Source organism: Solea solea, chromosome 3 (assembly GCF_958295425.1).
Source record: "Solea solea chromosome 3, fSolSol10.1, whole genome shotgun sequence".
NCBI lineage: Eukaryota > Metazoa > Chordata > Actinopteri > Pleuronectiformes > Soleidae > Solea > Solea solea.
This window is the reverse complement of record NC_081136.1, coordinates 26,510,239-26,530,073: the sequence shown is the minus strand read 5'-3', so window position 1 is coordinate 26,530,073 and position 19,835 is coordinate 26,510,239. Positions and strand designations below refer to the sequence as shown.

At 39.3% G+C, this 19,835-nt stretch overlaps 1 protein-coding gene across 4 annotated transcripts in view; it reads right to left on the bottom strand.

The window, feature by feature from the left end:
• The window catches only part of ptprz1b (protein tyrosine phosphatase receptor type Z1b), a 47,453-nt gene that overhangs the window by 10,314 nt on the left and 17,304 nt on the right, over positions 1-19,835 (bottom strand). For 2 of the 4 annotated variants that reach the window (XM_058623565.1, XM_058623566.1), the window contains exons 3-15: positions 10,017-10,196; positions 8,691-8,842; positions 8,502-8,597; positions 8,325-8,391; positions 7,662-7,819; positions 6,691-6,844; positions 6,004-6,188; positions 5,154-5,280; positions 4,838-4,890; positions 3,994-4,494; positions 3,678-3,864; positions 2,928-3,149; positions 922-2,289 (exon numbers count right to left, since the gene is read on the bottom strand). In XM_058623565.1, the coding sequence (XP_058479548.1) occupies positions 922-2,289; positions 2,928-3,149; positions 3,678-3,864; positions 3,994-4,494; positions 4,838-4,890; positions 5,154-5,280; positions 6,004-6,188; positions 6,691-6,844; positions 7,662-7,819; positions 8,325-8,391; positions 8,502-8,597; positions 8,691-8,842; positions 10,017-10,196 (3,450 nt within the window). The remainder of the gene's footprint in view (positions 1-921; positions 2,290-2,927; positions 3,150-3,677; positions 3,865-3,993; positions 4,495-4,837; positions 4,891-5,153; positions 5,281-6,003; positions 6,189-6,690; positions 6,845-7,661; positions 7,820-8,324; positions 8,392-8,501; positions 8,598-8,690; positions 8,843-10,016; positions 10,197-19,835) is intronic. The other 2 variants (XM_058623568.1, XM_058623569.1) reach the window with 1 other exon arrangement.

Sequence of the window (19,835 nt, the reverse complement as noted above, 5' to 3'; positions counted from 1 at the left end):
GAAATAGATGCAAATCATATCAAAGTATTTCTAATTATTTCTAATTTATTGTCAGTGATAGGTTTTGAATACGTATATGTGGTTACTGTTGGCTGTACAAAAAAAAGGCCCTTTGGAAATAACAACCTGAACTTTGATTGTGGCAGAGTCAGTGAGACAGAGATAGAAGAGCATTGTTTTAGCAATACATTAAACAATTCATTTTTAATGTCATTATCACATAAGGTTGATATGGCAACATGTTATCAAACAGTTGGTGATGCATCCAGAGCCGGTACTAGTATTTCTGTGGCCCTATAGAAGATTTGATTTGTGGGCCCCAAAACACTTTGATCACTCATAAATCACACTTGTAAATCACACTCTTAATAGGAAAATAATAAAGAGAACTGTAACAGGGCGGACTCAACAAGACGGTGTGTTTATCTACAACAACACAACCAAAATGTCACAAACACTGCCGCTGTATTATCATGACTTTACTGTGAATTCAAGAGAGCCTGTAAGCATCAGTCAGCACAAAAGGTAAGGAGGTGAAACTGATTTGACAAGATATGAATCTAATATTCCATGTGAGATGTCTCTTTATCGTCCTCCTCATCCTTTGGAGGAAAAAATCTTTTAAACTAATGGACACTCTAATGACATTAAGCAGAACAGTAAAGCTGTATTAAAAATAACTTATTGAAGAGGATTGTTTTTACAAGTGAACATTTTCCCAGGGCACATTACTAAAGTGCAACTCCTACCTTTGTTAATATAAAACGGATGATTATTACATCTCTAGGTTTTAATAAATAAATACACAATTTGTACTTAACAGGATAAACTACTATGATCTGGGCTGGCTTGGATAAACAAACAATGTCATCCACTGTGTATTTTTCAAGTTGCCTTTTATTGTGTGAAAGTAATATTTACCTTTCATCTGCTCCTCCATGGCCTTGCTGGTGTCTGTCAGTCTGGACAATGGGACTAGGTGACCCAACACAGGATTTCTTCCAGCATCAAACAACAATTCATCCACACTTGAGAACTTCTGCCAACCTTCCCCACTTAGTCCTGCCTCGCTATCATCTCTAGCACCTCCTTCACTATGTTTCTTACTCTCCGTACCTATGTTGCTTTCACCTTCAGTGCCTTCCTCCCAGGTTTTATCCTCTTCATCATGTCCATTACGACCACCTTTGCTATGTTCTTCACTGCTATCAAACAGTGGGATAACTGCTTTAGGATTATTTTGACTGACAAGCAGCTGTGGTCCATTTCTTCTAACAAACGCAGCTTCTTTGTTGCCGTCTTTCCATGTGTCACTTTTGGCATCACCTTCCTCGTCAGCTAATGCGTTGATATCATCTTTATCATCACTGACTTTCTTTCCTTTTCCTTTACCACCTCTATCTCCACTACCCTCTCCAGAACCACTGATGTCCTCAGACCAGGTAAACACTCTGGAGTTGGACTCAGTTTCAGCCCCACTGTCTGTCTCAGTGCATGTTTTCTTTTTTACTGCAGTTTCTTCTTTGTTCTTTTTGCTTCTTGTACCGTCAACGTCACTATCCGTTTCAGCAGCCATCATAGTCTCAGTTAAACTACTCTTTTCCCTAGTATCATCAACACTGAAGGTAAGAGTTAAGTCTGGAACTGTAGAAAGGTCTGTCCAGATTACAGCATCTTCAAAGTCCTGTGTAAACCTGTTACTTTCAAGGTCAGAGCCTGATCCACTGTCCTCTGTTGATAGATCTTTAGGATCAAAGAGAGATGAGAGTGAACTGGAGTTGAGTTCATCTTCATGCTGATGTGTCTTGACTTCCTCTTCATTGTCGGGGCGTGGTGAGATGTTATGACCCCCCTGGGTCAAAAAGTTACTTTGAGAGTAAGAAGTTGGAGTTGGAGTATTTCCTTCAACAAGGTTAGTTTTTGATGAGTTGATTATTCTCAAGTTATAATCAAGCAGAAGAGACAGAGATGCAGTGTTTGCGTCATCTTCTGATCCCACGGTGGTAGAAGACCGAGGGTGATCTGAATCCTTTTGTGGATGGAAATTAGCATGATCCTTGGAGGACTTACCTTCACCTCTCCTCTCATCTTTAGGAAGGACAGGAAAAGGATGAAAAATGATGGTGTTTTTATTTAAGGTGTTGAGTGATGTAGAGAACCCTCCTCCTGGGACAGAGGTTGCAGGGTTTGAAGGGTGAACGATCACCCCACCGGAAGTGCTAGGAGGGTTTGTTAAACGAGAGGAGTGGTCAATGGTTGAGTTCTCCACGGTGGACGTGGGTGTATTTGCTGCAAGAAATGTCAAAGACTGAAAATAAACACTTTACCAATCCATCAATCCTTCAGTAAGGAGTTATTCTGTTGTGTTTTTGAATGAAAAGGATGTAATAAATCACTTCGATAAGGACAAACATGTCAAGTGAATCCTGTTTCTTTTTAAAGACATTAGAGGGAAAGTACCACTAGAGCACGCCCTTTAGCCACAGAAAAGAATGGAGAGCCAGAATTAAAGAAGACCAATTCAAGAAGTAGACACTAATCACCAGGCTTGAGTAGATTCCAGTGAATGAAAGTGGACAGAGTGAGGAAACTGCAGGCTATCACAGTAATCATCAACAACACCAGACACATTCTCACCGCCCATCATCATTAGCACCATCAGCCACCACCACTGCTGCTGCTATTATCAACATCATTCCACTGCACACACCATGATCGCAGAGCACAGCAGTGATTAGTCCAAAAGCAATGGATTATTAGGGGAGAAAGGCAACCACTGAACACAGTTAACTGCACCTCAGTCTGGACCCACCACCAAAAAACATGTACACTGTCGACACAAATAAACCCCTCGTGTTGTGAATCATTAGATTCTTTTCAAAGGAGGAGAAAATTAATGTAAACGGCTCTTGGGTGTTTTGTCCTACCGTTAAACATAGGCTGGGTCGTATGCATCAGCACTCTGAGAAGAGGCGAGGTGGTGAGTGATTTGTAGACTGAATCGGCAAGGATGTTGCTGGCAGTCGCTGTCCTTGTTGTGATCCAAGCGGAGGAAGGAGAGGAGGAGACTGAGGTGACGGTTTCTGGTTTGTTCGCAGGGACATTGCCGTCTTCAGGGACTGGTGGCGAGACTTGGTCCACGTTATTACCTGTCAGACAAATAAAAATGTAGCGATGCGAAACATGCCGCTTTAGGCTGCTTTTGAGACAGCACAAGACATAACTTGATAAGGTATGCCATGATGTGGACCTAATGTGCGTGAATTCACATCATGCCATGATGTAATGCAACGTGAGACACCAGTCGCTACTGTTTTGAGATACCACATCACATGACTCATATAAATACAAACACTATACATTTTAAACACCAGCACACAACTAAATGTATGAATCACTAACAAACAATATAAGTAATTTGAAAGATTTTTACATACATTTAAACAAGACATTTTATACAAACGTGGAAAAATTGGATACACTCTCCACAAAACTGGGAGTATCTGTACTGAGCAAAGCAGCTACAGACCCTCTTCTGCTGCTATCTATTTAAACATTTATGAGCTTAAATCTCTTCAGGCACCAGAGGAATAGATGCAGTAGCAGCACCAATCTGAGACGTTTTTGTGTAAACAAGACAAACAACAAAGAAAAGAACTCTTCTTGTCAGATCTGACCTGGCACTACAACAGCGGAGGAGTCCGTTGCAGCAGATGCGGAGCTTTCCAAGGGAAATTTGTGGACTGTATATTCATAGAAGATGTCTGTGACTTGGATTTCCTCCACAGGAGGCGTGTAGAGGTCTGACTGGGAAAAATCAAGGCCATCTTCTCCAGCATGGTCTTGTGGACCTAGATCAGTTGACTGCAAGTAAAGATAAAGTACAAACGGTACAAAGAACAAACAGATCGAAAAAAATGACAAGATTTAGTTCATGCATTTTATTGTGCTATTCGGAATGTAAGTCACATCAGCAAGAGTAAAGTGAAGTACCTGCTGTGGAAACAGTGACAGTGATGCCTCCTCTGTGATTTGTCGGTGGATCGTCGGCAGTGTAGGGGTTCGAGCGACTGGAAACAGGAAGCCTGGCTGTTCAGTGGCTTCAGTTACCCAGATAGCACCATTTCTGTCAAAACCTGATTTTGTAAAGGGCCGGTCTGTTGGGATACTGTCTTCCTCGATCCAGTTCTGATCCATATCATCCGGGTTAGACTTATTTTGTCTCAGTTTCTTTTTCCCACTCTGGTTGAGTTGGGTTTTCTGTAGGACTGCAGAATCAGAGGGGGTCTTTGGGATTGAACTGGGACTGACCTGCGCTGGGACATTCTGGTTTGCTTGGGTTTGATCTCTTGGCTGGTTCTGTTGGTGTGTGGGTTGGTGCTGGTAAACTCTGGTCTGCTCCACTGGGATCTCCTCCACAGGACTGTGGTCCTCTGGAGATAAATCCACCTGATTTTGACTGTCACGCTTCCCCCACTTAGCGTTAGTCGAGACCTGCCACAGGGGGAAAATGCACTGCTGAGTATGGTTTGTTTTGGTCCATAATCTACATGATTATGGAGGACAAAGGTAACAAAAACTATAAAGATTTTTTTGGGCATCTACATCTTCTTCATCAACATTTTACCAGAGGAGTGATCAACATTAATGTTATGCAGCAGCAGTCTGTCATATCTTTTAGTATGACTCTCCATACAATCATTTGCATAATATTTAGGCCCACTGATATGATTTAATAAAAGACAAACTTCATCAGCTCCACAAAATAATGCAACTAAATAGAAGCCAGCACACAGAGTGGTGTCAGGTGAAACCACACATTCACAGACTGTCCTACCTCCCTGTTGACTTGCAAATCTTTAGTGAGGCTGTCAGGATCTGATTCACTTTCTACAGAGAGAGAGGGGAAAAAAAACAAAGCATTAAACATAAAAAACATTCTTCATTTTGTTCTTGTTTTTAAATGTGTGTGTACCATGTTGTGAGGACCAAAAAAAAAACCTTATAAACCACAGGATGTGAGGACATTTTGTGAAAGGGTTAGGATTTGATTTCGGTTAATGTTAAGGGTTAAGTTTGGGCATTTAGTTGTGAAAGTTAGGGTAAGATGCTGTTGGGTGTGTGTGTGTGTGTGTGTGTCTGTGTGCGTGTACCTGGTTCTTCTAAAGGCATGTCCACTATGATCTGGTCACTCCATCGTCCTCTGAGACCATTGGTGCAAATCGCCACCACCTGAACCACATAGCTGCTGTTGGCCAGCAGGCTGGAAATGATGGCTCCCTATAAAATCAAACAGGACAGTTTCAATTAGTTTCTCTGAAAAACAACTGTCAGGAGAGCTCACACACTCTGTCAACTCATGTTACACATTTTTTCCAATTGAGCTGATATGGATCTGGCTGTTATTGAATCCTAAGAATTACTGTATATTAAAGGCGATCTTGTTTTCATTACTTTTTAAGCTACTTCCACTTGGAATATATTTTTTTTATTCCAAATCAAATTCAAAATGATTGATTGACTTGATCTTCCTGCAGACTGCAGAAGTAGCTAGCACTGAGAATAGCACTGGGAGTTTTAACTTTCACTACAAATTAACAAATCATATATCAGTTTGTGTTGTTTTACATATTGGCATACATGTTACAGATTTTTTTGGAATTATACATTTCAGTTAATACTGTGCAGATGTCATTCACAGGCCCCATGAAATGAAAATGCATGTTGCTAGATTTATTCCTGTGTCTGTGCAATCAATGCTCATTTATAATTACCATTTGCCAGATAAATGTCAAAACAACATCATAGTATTTGTGACATGTAAATTATCCTACACTTTTAACTTGAATTTATTTTGCATCCAGAGACAATGCAAAAAAAAACACTCTATCCAAGTCATTGGTTTAATATGCAGGCATAAGCATAGGAACAGGGAGCAGGAGCTTTTTGCAAGTTAATGCTTTTAATTGTCTTTTGCAGAAATGTAGAGAAATGCGTTTGTACCACATCCTGGTCCCCGTCCGTCCTGTACTCCTGCTTGCTCTGGTCTCGGCCCTGCAGCCTCTGGTAAGTTACAGTATACCAGTCAATGGTTGTGTCATAAACTACACGGGGACGCTCCCATGTCACCACGATGGTGGTGTCATTCTGTGCGTCAGCCTGAACGTTCTCAGGCTCAGAGCTGCAGGCTGGAGACAGTGGAAAGACATAAAGATAAGTTAGAAAATGAATGAATTTGATACGGACAAAAAAAGACCTTTCCCTGAATATCTAAATACTTTATTTCAATTTCAAAAAGAGAAGCAAAATAAATTGCCTGCTCTGAGAGCAGCAGGGACGAACTACAAAGTCGAGCTCCCTGGCAACCCACTTTACTTGAGGGTCGACTTCATGAAGCTGGAGAGCAACATGAATGAAATCTTTTGATGATCATGACGAGGCTGACCTTAGATGACAATGTGACAGCTGCAGATGAAAAGGGATGTCCACGATTTCAATTAATGGAGAAAATAAGCAAAAATCTTTGCGGTTGGGGAAAATATTTATCTTTGAATTTTGGAATCATTAGGTATCCTTGAAATAAAAAATCATTTAATAGCAATGTGAACAGCAGACTTAACAGATTTACAAGGATTTAAAAACCTAAAAGTGGAAATATCTGAAAATGAAACAAAGGATGTGATGACATACTGGGTGTAAGCACTTCTTCCACTCCAGTGTATGAGGCAAACACCTGACCAATGAACTGCTGCTGGTGCTGTTCCCTGAAGTTGTTTTGAAGATAATCTGTCAGCATCACATATCCAGCCTGCTCCATGGTCATCACCTCACAAAACATCTCCAGCTGGAGAGAAAAAGCAACAGACAGAAAGAGACAAGACAGAGACACCAGCGTCAAGAGGAAGTAATGGCAACTGAAACAAAGAGGAGAAAAGATGTGTATGGATTTGCTTTACAGAGGTTTGCGTTGGTGCCAGGCAGAGTCAGAGTGACAACCCGGTTCTATTTTTGGTTAGCTCTAATGTGCTTCTGCCATGCGTTACTTTCCCAGTTTTGGTCATGCATGCAGAGACACGCACAGAAACACACACGAATATACACATACAAAACACACACAACCATGACCTCATTCACTCTCGAATATTCTGCTGCTTAACAGATTATTATCAAACAGATGACTTCATCTGTGGTTGCTTCAATGTCTTTAACCTGAAATCAAACTGCAGTGATGCTAGACTGTCAGCCTGTGATGTTAAAGCATGACAGCTGTTTTTTTTTTTTATCTGATTATACCACTGCAAAAAACCTATTTTGGAATTTCACATTTTGACAAGAACACAACAACTACAGGCAACAGTGAGAGACATTTTTTTTAAAGGGAATGCTAAAGTGAGTGATGACTTCTACGTGAGCGAGTACAGAAAAACAACATATAACAACACATTTCTCTCATTTCTTCAAAGCTCTACATGAGTGTGACACAGGCCTGCAGGCTTTCATCAGGCATGATGAGCCATTCATTCAGTAGCAGCTGCCACAGAGACAATTCTCAATGACTGAGATTTAATTAATCTCAAATGTACTCCTATTTATTCACTACAGTGAGTGCTAAGATGTTAAAAAACAAACAGGTGCGTGCGAAAGAGACAAAACCTACTGACCTGTGTTTCCGAAATGGCCACAGTTTGTTTAAATACAATCCACTCCACTATTTCAGAGCAGGGAGGAGCAGTCAGAGAACCATTGTAGATGTAATATTTATCTGTGTTGTTAGGCAGCAAGGATCGCAAGGTGAAAGCTTCCAATGAGCCACTCTTACCTAAAAAAAGACCCCACAAAAGCAAAATGCCATAAACAATAACTAACAGCCTTGAATAAAGAATTTTCAAAATGAAGGGCAAAATTTAGCTTCTTTTTCATTTGCTGTTTTTATGCTTAAGCAACATCCAAAAGGAGTTCATTCTCCTCATTGCTCGAATTTTCGCCAGACAAAGTGCATTCAACATTCGCAGACACAATTTTATCATTGCTTTAGTGACAATAGCAACTCTAGCACTTTCAAGTCAAGGTAACTTCCAAAAGCCATGTCTAGGCACACTCCATCAAATATGTGAGTAACACTTTTCTGTAATTCATACTTGTAATTTTAGCAGATAATTAGGATAAAAGGATAATTTATGTTTCTCGGGAGAAACAGGTACGTACAGAGGTCCGTGTGTAACCAAAACCTAAAGAGATGACCAGTATCTTGCTCAAGGTATTGTCTTGACCCCAGCTTTGTTCCAAGTGATGAACCAGAGTTAATTATGAAAGAAGTGACCTACCAAACCTGCTGACAGTATTGATGGCATCAATAACAGGATTAAATTTTTCATTGTCATCCAGGCTGACCTGTGGATGAGAACATGAAAATTATGCTGTGGAACTTATTAACATACACCACTTCAAGAAAGAACAGACTGATCTCGAACACTAAGTCACTAACCAACTTGTCCACTGACCTCAAAGAGCACAACCAAGACCGAGACCCTCCCTCCTTCCTTAACAGCATCATCCAGGTTCTGAAACTCATCTGCATCGTAACAGTAGATCTGCATCTGTATGAGAAACAAGTAGGTTAGCTGAGCTGAGGTTTTGTCAGTATGATGCTTACGAGGGCTGATGCATGGACAAACAAACACTGCCTTTACCTCCAGAGGGTATTTCATGCCATTCAGACTGTGCTCAGACCCATCTGATGTTGCATTGCAGCGGCCCCAGTGGAATGTGATTCTACTGACACGAAACCTGGAGCTTAGCCCTCCTCCACTCACAAAGAACTCCCCTTCCACTTCAATGGCAACTAAAAACACACACATTGTGTTACACTTAAATTTCATGTTGAAACAAACTGTGATAGGATAGTTGCTTTTGTTTTCCCCTCAAATTATCAGGAGGGAGTGGAATTAGAGTAACTGTGAAAATGAAGATAGCAAAGGAAATGTTGTTTTCAGAAAAGAAGGAGACGACGCGTAATACAAACGGAGTTAAAACAACATTTTTAGCATTGTAATGTCTGTAGCTATGGTATAAAGGATTTTGCCAAGTGACTCTGGTGAGCAGGTTGTGAGCAGCCAGCTCCACTACAGCTGAACATGTTCAAACCCTCTGGCCTCTAAACAACTGGCAGACTTTGAAACACTGCTGCAGTGATGTAACAGACACAAAAGCCATGTTTGTCTTTCCTTAAAGGTGGAAATGATGAGAGAGGCTGGCTGCTGCTGAGGTAAATGTGGACATATTGTGGTCATCATGACTGACATCTGATCCGGCTCCTTTATCTTTGTCATCTTCAGCATTGATGTTGGATTTGAATATAATGTGTTCCAGTGTGAAGTTTAAAAAAATAAAAGGAATGTTAAGTGTAGAGAGACAGATCAATTATTATTTCTCTTGTTATGTTGTAATGACACATACACACAAAGTAATATTATGAAGATGGTGGTGATATCTTTCACCTCTTTCAGGCATCTCTTTCTACATTCACACAGTATCTCTATAAATAAATATATACATTCATTTCAACCTCTTGCTCTTCTGTTGCTCAGTTTCATCTCATCTGCCTCTTGACATTGATCTTCCTTCCCTCTCCACATGATCTCTCTGTGCTGCCACCCAACTCCACACTTCTACTATCCTTGCTGCTTCTCTTCTTCATTACTCTACAGGTTGTGACTTATTTTTACTTGTTATCTAAAAAGTTAAGCTTCTTTTTACTTTGGGGATTAATATGTCATGTATTACAGCAAAAGGATTATGTCAGGGGCTGTAAAAAAACAAAAAAACTACTTTCAATAGTAACACAGCTTGTAATTAGATTCACGAAATTATGGTTTTAATGGTAAATAAAGACTGCGGTTGTTTTCAGTGTGGAAACATGAAACTACCTTTCCAAGCTTGGACTGTTAAGACTTACTTCTCAAAATTCAAAAGCCTAGGCACTGCAAAAAAGATACAGTAAAAAGACATCAACATACCAGTCTTCCCATTATTGTGGATGGTGCTGGACTCCGCTGTCAGTCTGTCCCAGCCCTCTAGTTGCAGGTTTTGGTACTGCAGCCTAACCTGGGTGAAGGTCTCATCAATGTCCACAGGAGACTGTCTGCCACTGTTACAGGCCGGGTACTTCTGAGCCCAGTTGTGCTGGTTCAGGGTGCCTGCACATGAGAGGATGAATAAAGAGAGTCATCCGAAAATCTGGAAGTTCAGCTGTGCTCTGCAGTTTTGTGACAAAAACCAAAGGCTGAAAGTAGAACAACAATAAAATACTTCACATGGCACCTTTAATGTGCCTTTGTAATAGATGTACTGTAAGTAAATATAAACCTATGTACAGATGTTTACAAAGAGTATATTGGCTGTTAAATGGATTCAACTCTATTGATTGCAGAGGGTCAAACAGTAGGTCAAACATGGCTGCTGGCCTCAGGTCATACTTTATCCTATAGCTTTGTGTGTGTGTTCCTGTATGCGCATCACTGTGAGGAACACAAAACATATATAAGCCACAAGGAGTGAGGACATTTTGGGATTTTTGTCTGGTCCTCACAACTTTAATGGGCTTTTTGTCGGTTAACAACTGGTTTTAGGGTTAAGGTTAAGGGTAAGGGTTACGATTAGGGATAATGATTTATTTAGGCGGGGCACATGGTTGTTAGCAACCAGGTTCGAGCCCCATTTGGAAGAAGGGACTTTCTGCATGGAGTTTGCATGTCTTCCCCATGTGTACGTGGGTTTTCTCCGGGTTCTCCGGCTTCCTCCGACAGTCCAAAAACATGCAATATGGGGATTAGGTAAATTGGCTGTAGGTGTGAATGGGTGAGTGAATGGTTGTTTGGGTCTACATGTTGCCCCTGCGCCTATCGCCCTATGTCAGCTGAGATTGGCACAGCACCCCCCCGTGACCCTCCTGTGGAGGATAAAGCGGTAGAAGATGTATGAATTGATTGATTTATTTAGGCTGTCCAACTGAATAGAATTAAATGCAGTGTCCTAAGAAGAATAACTGTGCAAACCTGTGTGTGTTTCTGTGTGTGTGATAGAGAGAGAGAGCGAAGACTGTATCTTTCACATGAATAATGTAAATAAACAGTATTTTGCAGTCAGACATGCAACACAATAAGTCCAATTAAAGTGACATTTTTCTGTTTCTACCTCCAGTTGACAAGTGTTGTGCCAAATATCACCAGCTCTGTGACTGGATCCATTATTTATGAGTTTATTTCAAGTTGATGTTTAGAAAGAAATGCATGTGTACAAATACATGTAATTCACAATGTATACAGTAATCACATTTTTCAATTTGTTAAATCTTTGTATTTGCATACACTTGTTACCTTCGCCTGTGTAAAATATTCATTCACAAGTGAAAGTGACATGTACACTGTGCACTGAACTACTATATCCAGTCATGTGCAAACAGGAATAGTTCCCGCCTTTAGTTGATGAGTTAATTCATTGTGCAGCCATTCATCTGCTCTCTCCTTCAGGCACATACAGCAGTGTTTCACAGTGTAAACTGACTTTACTACACTTACTCTGCTGACTAATGTTCTTTTAGAGTAGAGTTACAGGACATAGTGCTGGACAACTGAAATGCTTTTAAAAATAGAGTTTGATTATGACACATCACTCAATATAATTTGGTGTTGTGTTCAATTTACGTACTTGTTATTATGCGTGCGTGTGTGTGTGCTTTACAGTAAAACAATGAAGACAATGGGTCTAATGAGGTCAGAGCAGATGGTTTAACTGTAACTGGTCACACATGATTGAACAGATATCGGCTGTATAGTTTGGGTTGTGTGTGTTCACACAATCATCTTAGTGATTCACTTTCAACGGTCTATTCACCTAAACCCCAACAGGTATACCTAGAGGTACCTTAGATGTTACTCTCACTCCTACTCTCTCTGCATCAGAGTGTTAAAACCAATACAGACAGACTTGCACAGGTATCTGAAATCAGAAAACATATGATGACTAATGACAATAAATACAATGTATATTTATATGTGCTGCAGCACAAGAATGCAAAATATTATGTTTATTATATTACAGAAGACACTAAATGACCTCTGTGTATGAGGTGTCAATTTAATTAATTTCACATAAAAAAAAAAACTTCATCTCTGCAGCAGCATAAGGAGCAGTTAAATTGTGTAATATTATAGATCAGTAAAAAATAAGTCTATAGTGAATAGTCACCAGCAATTAACTGAGCATCCACATAAATACTAATGAATTATATATTATTATCAGAGACAGACTAAAGACAGCTGGCCACTGGGTCCAGCTTGTCAGCGACGCTTCTGTCAGTTGATTTTGGGAATGTTGGAGAATAAAAAAAGAACTCTCCGGGGTTGGTGATACAGGCAGAAGTACAATATGTGCTGGCGTCCTCTGAGATGAGGTTACACGTTTTCGTTTTATAGCTCAAATGTTTTAACATAACATATGCATGCTTGTTTGTGGTGCAAAACGTGTTCGTTTTGTGACCCTGGCTCTCTCCGAGGACTACTATACTCTGCTCGGAAACCGGGGAGAGATCTCCAAACCGGAGACTCGTTAAATGATTTGTCAGCATTGCATTCACTCTACTACTGGTGTCTATGTCATACAAGTTAATGTCCAAATATCCAAACTATCCCTTTAAGTTGATGCTGCTGCCCTTTTCACCACATCTTAACACAGCTCAGTGAAAATGTCCTGCACTGCTGGGTGAGCTAACTTCAGGAAACTTGCAGCATTATTAAAATAAATAATATAGGACTTTTTGTGTCTGCTCTTGTCTGCATCACTACCAGCAAAAATAGCTGAATATGTATCAAATATTAAAAAGCAAAAATGTCTCTTGTTCTATGCTGAACCCACACTGGTGCTTCTGTATATGCATTACTGGGTGGCTGATAGGATTAAACAAAAAGCACTTGAATAGTTTAATCTCTCTTTCCATACATAAACTTAAACATATCATACATAACCTATAAAAATAAAAAAAACACAAAAAAGATCCATTTAAAAAAATGGCATTGTAACAATATGCACAGCAAGTAACAATTAATTATTTTCATTTTTCTAAAGATGAAATAATTTACCGCTATTCCATTGTTAATTACTAACTGAAAGACGAGAAAACTATGAGACTCTAATAAGAGAAATCCTGGCAGTGGTAATAAGAAAGCTAGCAGTGTACAGATTGATATAGTGCTAGCTTAGTGGGTACTTTTATGACAGCAGGATTGTGGTGGAAGTGAATCTTTTAGAGATTTTAGTGGGAAAATAATCTTGGCTTGATTTTATTTTGAAAAAACATTACAATGGAATTGACAAATAATGCAACATGCAGCACATCTGTTGCGGATCATTTTAAAATTACAGTGCAGCTACAATAGGCACTTCTTAAGGTTGTGAGCAGACAGAGCATATCGACCTATTCCTCAATATTCAATGACTTGATTTCTTCAGAAGAGCAGCTGTTCATGTCACAACTGGTGCCATGTGATTCACTTAGCAGTAAAACAATCAAAATATATATCAGAGCACAGAACTAAAAAATTCTCTCTTTTAATATTATTATCCAGAATCAATGTCTCTGAATGCACAACTGGGTTACAAGTGCACATACACACACACTTCTTCTTAAGAAAACTGCACTGACTTCCATTCATTTGGACAGCCTAAAGAAAGCATTATCCCCAACCTTAACCATAACCAGTTAACGCCTAACACTAACTAAAACCTAACCACTATTCAAATCGTAGCTAAACTTAACCAGTTCCTCAGACATGAGGTTCTATCTCATGAGGACCAGGTTTTGTATGAGGACGACTGGTTCTCATGGACAGACAGTGAGAGAAAGAGAGACTGACTGTCATAATGGAGTAAACCTGAAGCTGATCCAATCCAAGCTATAAATGAATCTATTAAGTATGGCAGACAAAGGAACACACACACACTCTCTCATCAGTCATTCACGGTGAGATCTACTATATGGTAATGACGTCCTGACAGCAGACACCATATCTGAGGATCAGACCTGTCAGAATATTTGAAGGAAAGGAAAAAATCTTAAGATTTGCATCATAGTCTCTCTATGGTCTGGATGTGATCTCTGAAGGCTCCGACTAGACGTGTGAACATGAAACAGGCAACAAACATGAGTTTCTGCTGCTGTTTTAGTTATATATTAAATGGTAAACAGGCTCTATACTATGATTTATTTATTCAACTTACCCAGAGAAAAGAAACATGCTTCTTCAGCTTTAGTTTACCTTATCTAAAGAGATTAGAGGTAGACTGATTAACCCAGCAGGTGCATCTGCCAATTATTATCTAATCAGCTGATTATGACTTATTTATTTATGTTTACAATGCTTTGCTTTCAGAAACTTAATAAATGCTGCTAAATGCACACAGCTACACAGATTAAACAACAACTAGAGCAGAAGACCAGGCATCTCGTCATATTTGGTGACTAAGAGAGCAGTTTAGAACATTGTGGGTGGTGAACACACACGCATGTACACAGAGGACATCAAACATCAAAGATGAGATGAGGCAGGGGCGGGGCACAATGGAGCAGCGAGCTGACAGAGACACACAAATAACTGGAATAAAGCTTCCATGGCATCTGCCTGGCACAGTATTCAATTCTGTACAACAGTGTTCAGACAATTGGACACTTAATCCCTCTAATTAGTAATATGATAACAAAAAAGCGGGGGGAGAAATACTATTCAGATCAAAGGCTCCGAAAAGATATACACTGTTAAATAAAACAGCAATATGTAATCAAAAATGTGTACTTGGGATGAAGCCGATCTGAAATTCTTTAGTTAGTATTATATGAAATAATTCCAAATCATATAAGAAAAAAATGTGTCTTCATCATTTTCAAAGTCAGTTAGGAGTCAGCAGTGCCAACAAGTCAAATTATCTGGCCACCATGTGGTTAAAGTGCAAATCAAAGCAACAAATGCCTACTTTAATGCTTGAGGAAGAAAACGACCTTTCAGTCACACAGTAGGAGCTGTAATTACCTTTTGCCAAGTGGAAAAAATTAGCATTTTGTTGTTTTGGCCCTTTACATGTGTGTTTCCACAGGTAAATGGAACTGAGTGGACAATAATATGTCAATCATAGCTCTCCTGAGTGAAATCAACCTTTCAGCCAAAGAAAAGCCATCTTTTTGGTAGAAAGTGAGCATAAATCTGTCAAATACAACCCTCGCTGATCAAATCAAGTCATTTCAAGGCATAACAGCCCATCCCGTCACAAAGAGAAAATAGTATTCTTTTGGCAAATGAAAAACTGCACTTCGTATGTACATATTTCAACAGGTAAAAAAAAACCTGTCAAATTCAATTAACATGAATGAAATCAAGTCATGTGGAGACAGAAGCAATCTTTCAGCCAAATGGCAGGGGATGTAATAATAACTTGGCAGTGAAAAATTTGCATTTTTTTAATTGCCATTTAAAGATATTTCAACATGCAAAGGGGACTGAATTGGTTACAACACAGCAGGAGGTCAAAAAATGAAGAGGCAACATGAATGTGAAGTTTTTTCAAGTTATATAACTGTTAATAACTTAGAATACCATGAAAACCCTTTGGGCACAACCAATGCTAAGGGAATACAGTATCACAAAAATTCCTTTCTGGAAATTACTTTTGTTAATATCACCTTCCCTTCATTTTTCTCATTGTATATATTCAAATGAATGTTAACTGTTCACACCCACACAATGACCCAAATTTGCATCGCCAGAGTGAGCATGAATATAACATGAAGATTTATTCTGGGGTTTGGGAGGAGACAGAGCCATCATCACACAGTCTCATGTTAACCATAAATATCGGCCTAATCCTGATGACTGTGCAGGGAGGATGAGCTGTCTGTGCTAATGCTGAGGACATGCATCTTTTCTATTGCACCACTTAATCAAGAGTGTGATCTGGTTTTCAATGTCGACATATAAACAACAAACCCACTTTTCTTTCCAGTCACATAATGAAGGAAAAATCAGAATGGAAATGGTTTTACGGCATAATTGAACAAATTAATGTACAGACATACACATTTTTTAAATTTGTACCAGACAGGCAGATTTAGTGTTTTGCTGTCTTTATTCAGAAAATATTAATTGATTACATATACACACACACACAACAGATGGGGACCTGAGGGGTGTCCTCCAGGCAGAAGACCCCCCAAGACAACGCAGAGAGGAATGATGAAAATAGCATGGAAGAGGGGTTAGAATGTTCCAAGCACCAACGCACACAGTATATGTATAGTGTAGTATAAGTGTAGATTTGTTAATCGGTCAGACAAGATATTGTTCAATTTTCTTCAAAATTCTACTTCAATACCACCAAGATTTAGAGGAATTAAAGCTCAGAATAAAGGAAAAGCTGACATCATTAATTTAAAACAAAATATGCAAATTGACCTCTTCAGCCAGTTATCTTCTGTTCCCATTACCCACATTCCTGTGGTAAGTGCCACCACGAGGAGTCATGAAGTAGTGACACTACAATCTGTTAGAGCACCATATTGTTTAAATAAAAATAACAATATTATACACTGACGCATCAATAATGGTATGATTTTCACATCTTTAAACGTTACTTTGTCAATGTGCCAATTATGCACCCTTTACATGTAACACTGCTGATGTGTATCCTAAGTAGATGGATGTAGATGGTTTGGTTTGAGGCCATAGTGTACATATAGGTTACTGGGTTTAAGTCTGTTTTTAAGAAAAGCACAATGAAAAAACCTCTATTGTGATTCTGATCTAACCTACTTTTACACTCTCCTCCCCTGCCTCTATCATCTTTTCAGTACAGCTCTCCGCTCCTTCTTTTCTGTCACTTACCCTCTCACTCTCCTGCCCCCCTTTTTCTTTTATTTGCCTTTATTTTCCTTTTGTGCCCCCCTACTTCTGACCCAACTAAAGAGCTGTGCACAGTGCCTCACAATGAAGTGTGTTTCTTTCAAATGTTAATGCTTTTACTCATGGCTCAGTGCACAGCACAAGGCACGTAACAGAGCTGGTCAGAAAAACAAGATTGGGAACACATGCACGCACACACATACACACAACAGAGAGGCTAAAGTTACAGTGAATCTTAATGAACTGCTATCAAGAAGTCTTCAGCTGTGAAGACGAACTCCACAAAAATGAAATTAAGAGGAGCGGCATATTCAAAGAGACGGGAACAAAGTGAGACAGAAAGAAAACTGAGTGAGCTCCACTTCTAAAAGAGAAAGACTAATCATTCAGGAACATTTCTGTGTAGCACACACACAAAATGATCTATTACATTTGAACAAGTGTAGGTGTGTGTGTTCTTGTTATCTCTTTAGGCCCTTATCTGGCAGAAACACTGACCTTGCTAGGACCAGTAGTAGATGAATGGTCCTAATGAGGCAGAACCTCCTTTCTGAGGATTTACCTGTGGTAAGGTTAAGGTTAGGCATGAACTGGTTATGGTTAAGGTTAAGGTTAAGGGATAAGGCAAGTGTTCTATGAAGAATAGCTGTGCAAACCTGAGTGTGTGTGTGTGTGTCTTAGGACTGGATTGAAAAGATTTGGGAAAGAAAACTGCTTGTCAAAAATACATCAATAGAAATCCATGCTGCTATGCCAAATATGAGTCACATAAACACAATCGCATGGCTGCACTTGAATGAACCTGAAAGTCACTGGATTTATAGTGCTCATTTAAACATGGAAATGCTTCAGATTTAATGCCAAATTAATTTTAACTGGATGTCCACACCGATGACAAGCATTAAATTATTTATATATTTCGTTTTCATCTCTTTTATTACCATGACAATATTTCATATTTTAGCCAAATTAAAACAACTTCTGGTTTATAAAAACAAAATCGGAGTAAGCAAAGTCGGTCCAATTATCACACACACTTACAGCGTGAGTTTCTCGAGAGCAGCAGTTAATGGTCCGTCCGCTCAACCTGTCACAACAACCTTTGCATCATATACGTATATTTTAGAAAAACAAATTCAGGAATAATGACGAAAAAAATTATTCAAGCCTTTAGGTCAATGAAACAATAAAAATATATGGCTCTATCTCACATGTGGCGCAAAGCCGCGCACAGTGCAGTGCAAATGTCGCTGCTAGTTTCCAACCAATGCAGTTGTCCTTTTCACATAGGAAGCAAATACTATGAGGTAAAATGAGGTGTGGTCAGATGCATTGTTGGTGATTTGCTGTCTTGAGGCAGCAGAAAGCCACTGCACAACAAAAACCTGGTCTAAGTCAATGGTGCAATGTTTTCATTCTAATTGAAACAGTGCATTAGAGCACACTGTGTTTGTTTTGAAGTGATTTACAAATAAAGTTGGATTGGATTGGATCATTTCAAAATAACAGTGCTTGTTTTAATATGCAACAATATTCACAATAAAAAAACATATTTATGATGCAAAATTAACTCATTACAACTTGATATTTTTTGGAGGGCCACAGGAAATCAATTGGAGGGCCACATGTTTTGAGACCACTGGCTTAAACATTGTCTTGAATGTAACCCTGCAATTATTTGGGTTAGGGGTGTAAATGGTGTGTCCTCCATTTGCCTGTAGTGTATAAGATCATGTGACTCAAATGATACATGTCTATTATCACAGCAACCCATTTGGGTGCAGGTTAATAATTCTAATAGCTCTGTGTTCCGCCAAATGACCTGTTGAGCTGGATCACTCATCCTGATTCTGTCTGACCACTAAGAAGCTAATCTCCCTCCCGGTGGGACCATTACCCTCTCTGCGTTTCTGCTGGAGCACAGCTTAGCACAGCAGGGGCTTTGTGCTCTGTTTGCTCGTGTCATCTGACCATATGCTCTGAGGCAGATCAAGGCTGTCCTGGGGGAGACGTTACTAAATCATTTCCTCAGTTCATGTGATGATCAGAGTGTTGAGGCTGACATCTGATGGCGCTGTCTGTTTTATGAAGTAGTGTGACGACGCTTCCTGTACCTGTTTGGTGGTCATATCAAATTAGTCTTTTATGAACATTCTGTTCGTTTGGTGTGTATCACATATTCATGCTTGGGTTTTTATGTTTATGATAACATATCATCACCAATAATGTACAGACTAGTATATTCTGCTGTACTCCTTTCACTTTTTGTTTGCATGACTGAACAAATTGTACTAAATCCAATTTGTCAAATTACTACTGCATGTCTATGTACAATTGGGTCTGTGTGTGCTTTACAGTTTCCGCCCTGATGTTTGATGTTTGAAAAACATGGTGAAATCCAGACAAGTTCATTTCCAACATGACTGAATCTGATATGACCACAAATATCATCTCAAAATACTTTCCGCTTTCTGCCAGGGGTCCACTCTTGGGTACAGCTGTGTTTCCAAAAATGTTACACAGAGGCTCACAATTTAAAAATGTACAAAATATCACATCCCAATTTGATGAGCAAATGTGTCCCACCATTTTTGCTGCCATGATATTGTACTTATATTTAATAGATAGACCAACAATTTTATCTGGCAACCAAAAGAAACTCTCCTGTGACCCATCTGCACCAGAGAACACCACAGCCAACAGCAGCTGATTTCAACACACGCTGATAAAAGAAAATAACTCAACAGCAATATTCAGTCTGGTCGAGCTAATTTTTCTGTCTTTGTTATGAAAACTTCAATCTGACATATCACACAAAACAAGGTTCTCCATTTTCTTAGTTACCAACGTCCTGCCCCTCTGATTGGGTGCCTAAAAAGAAGCTAGTGATCA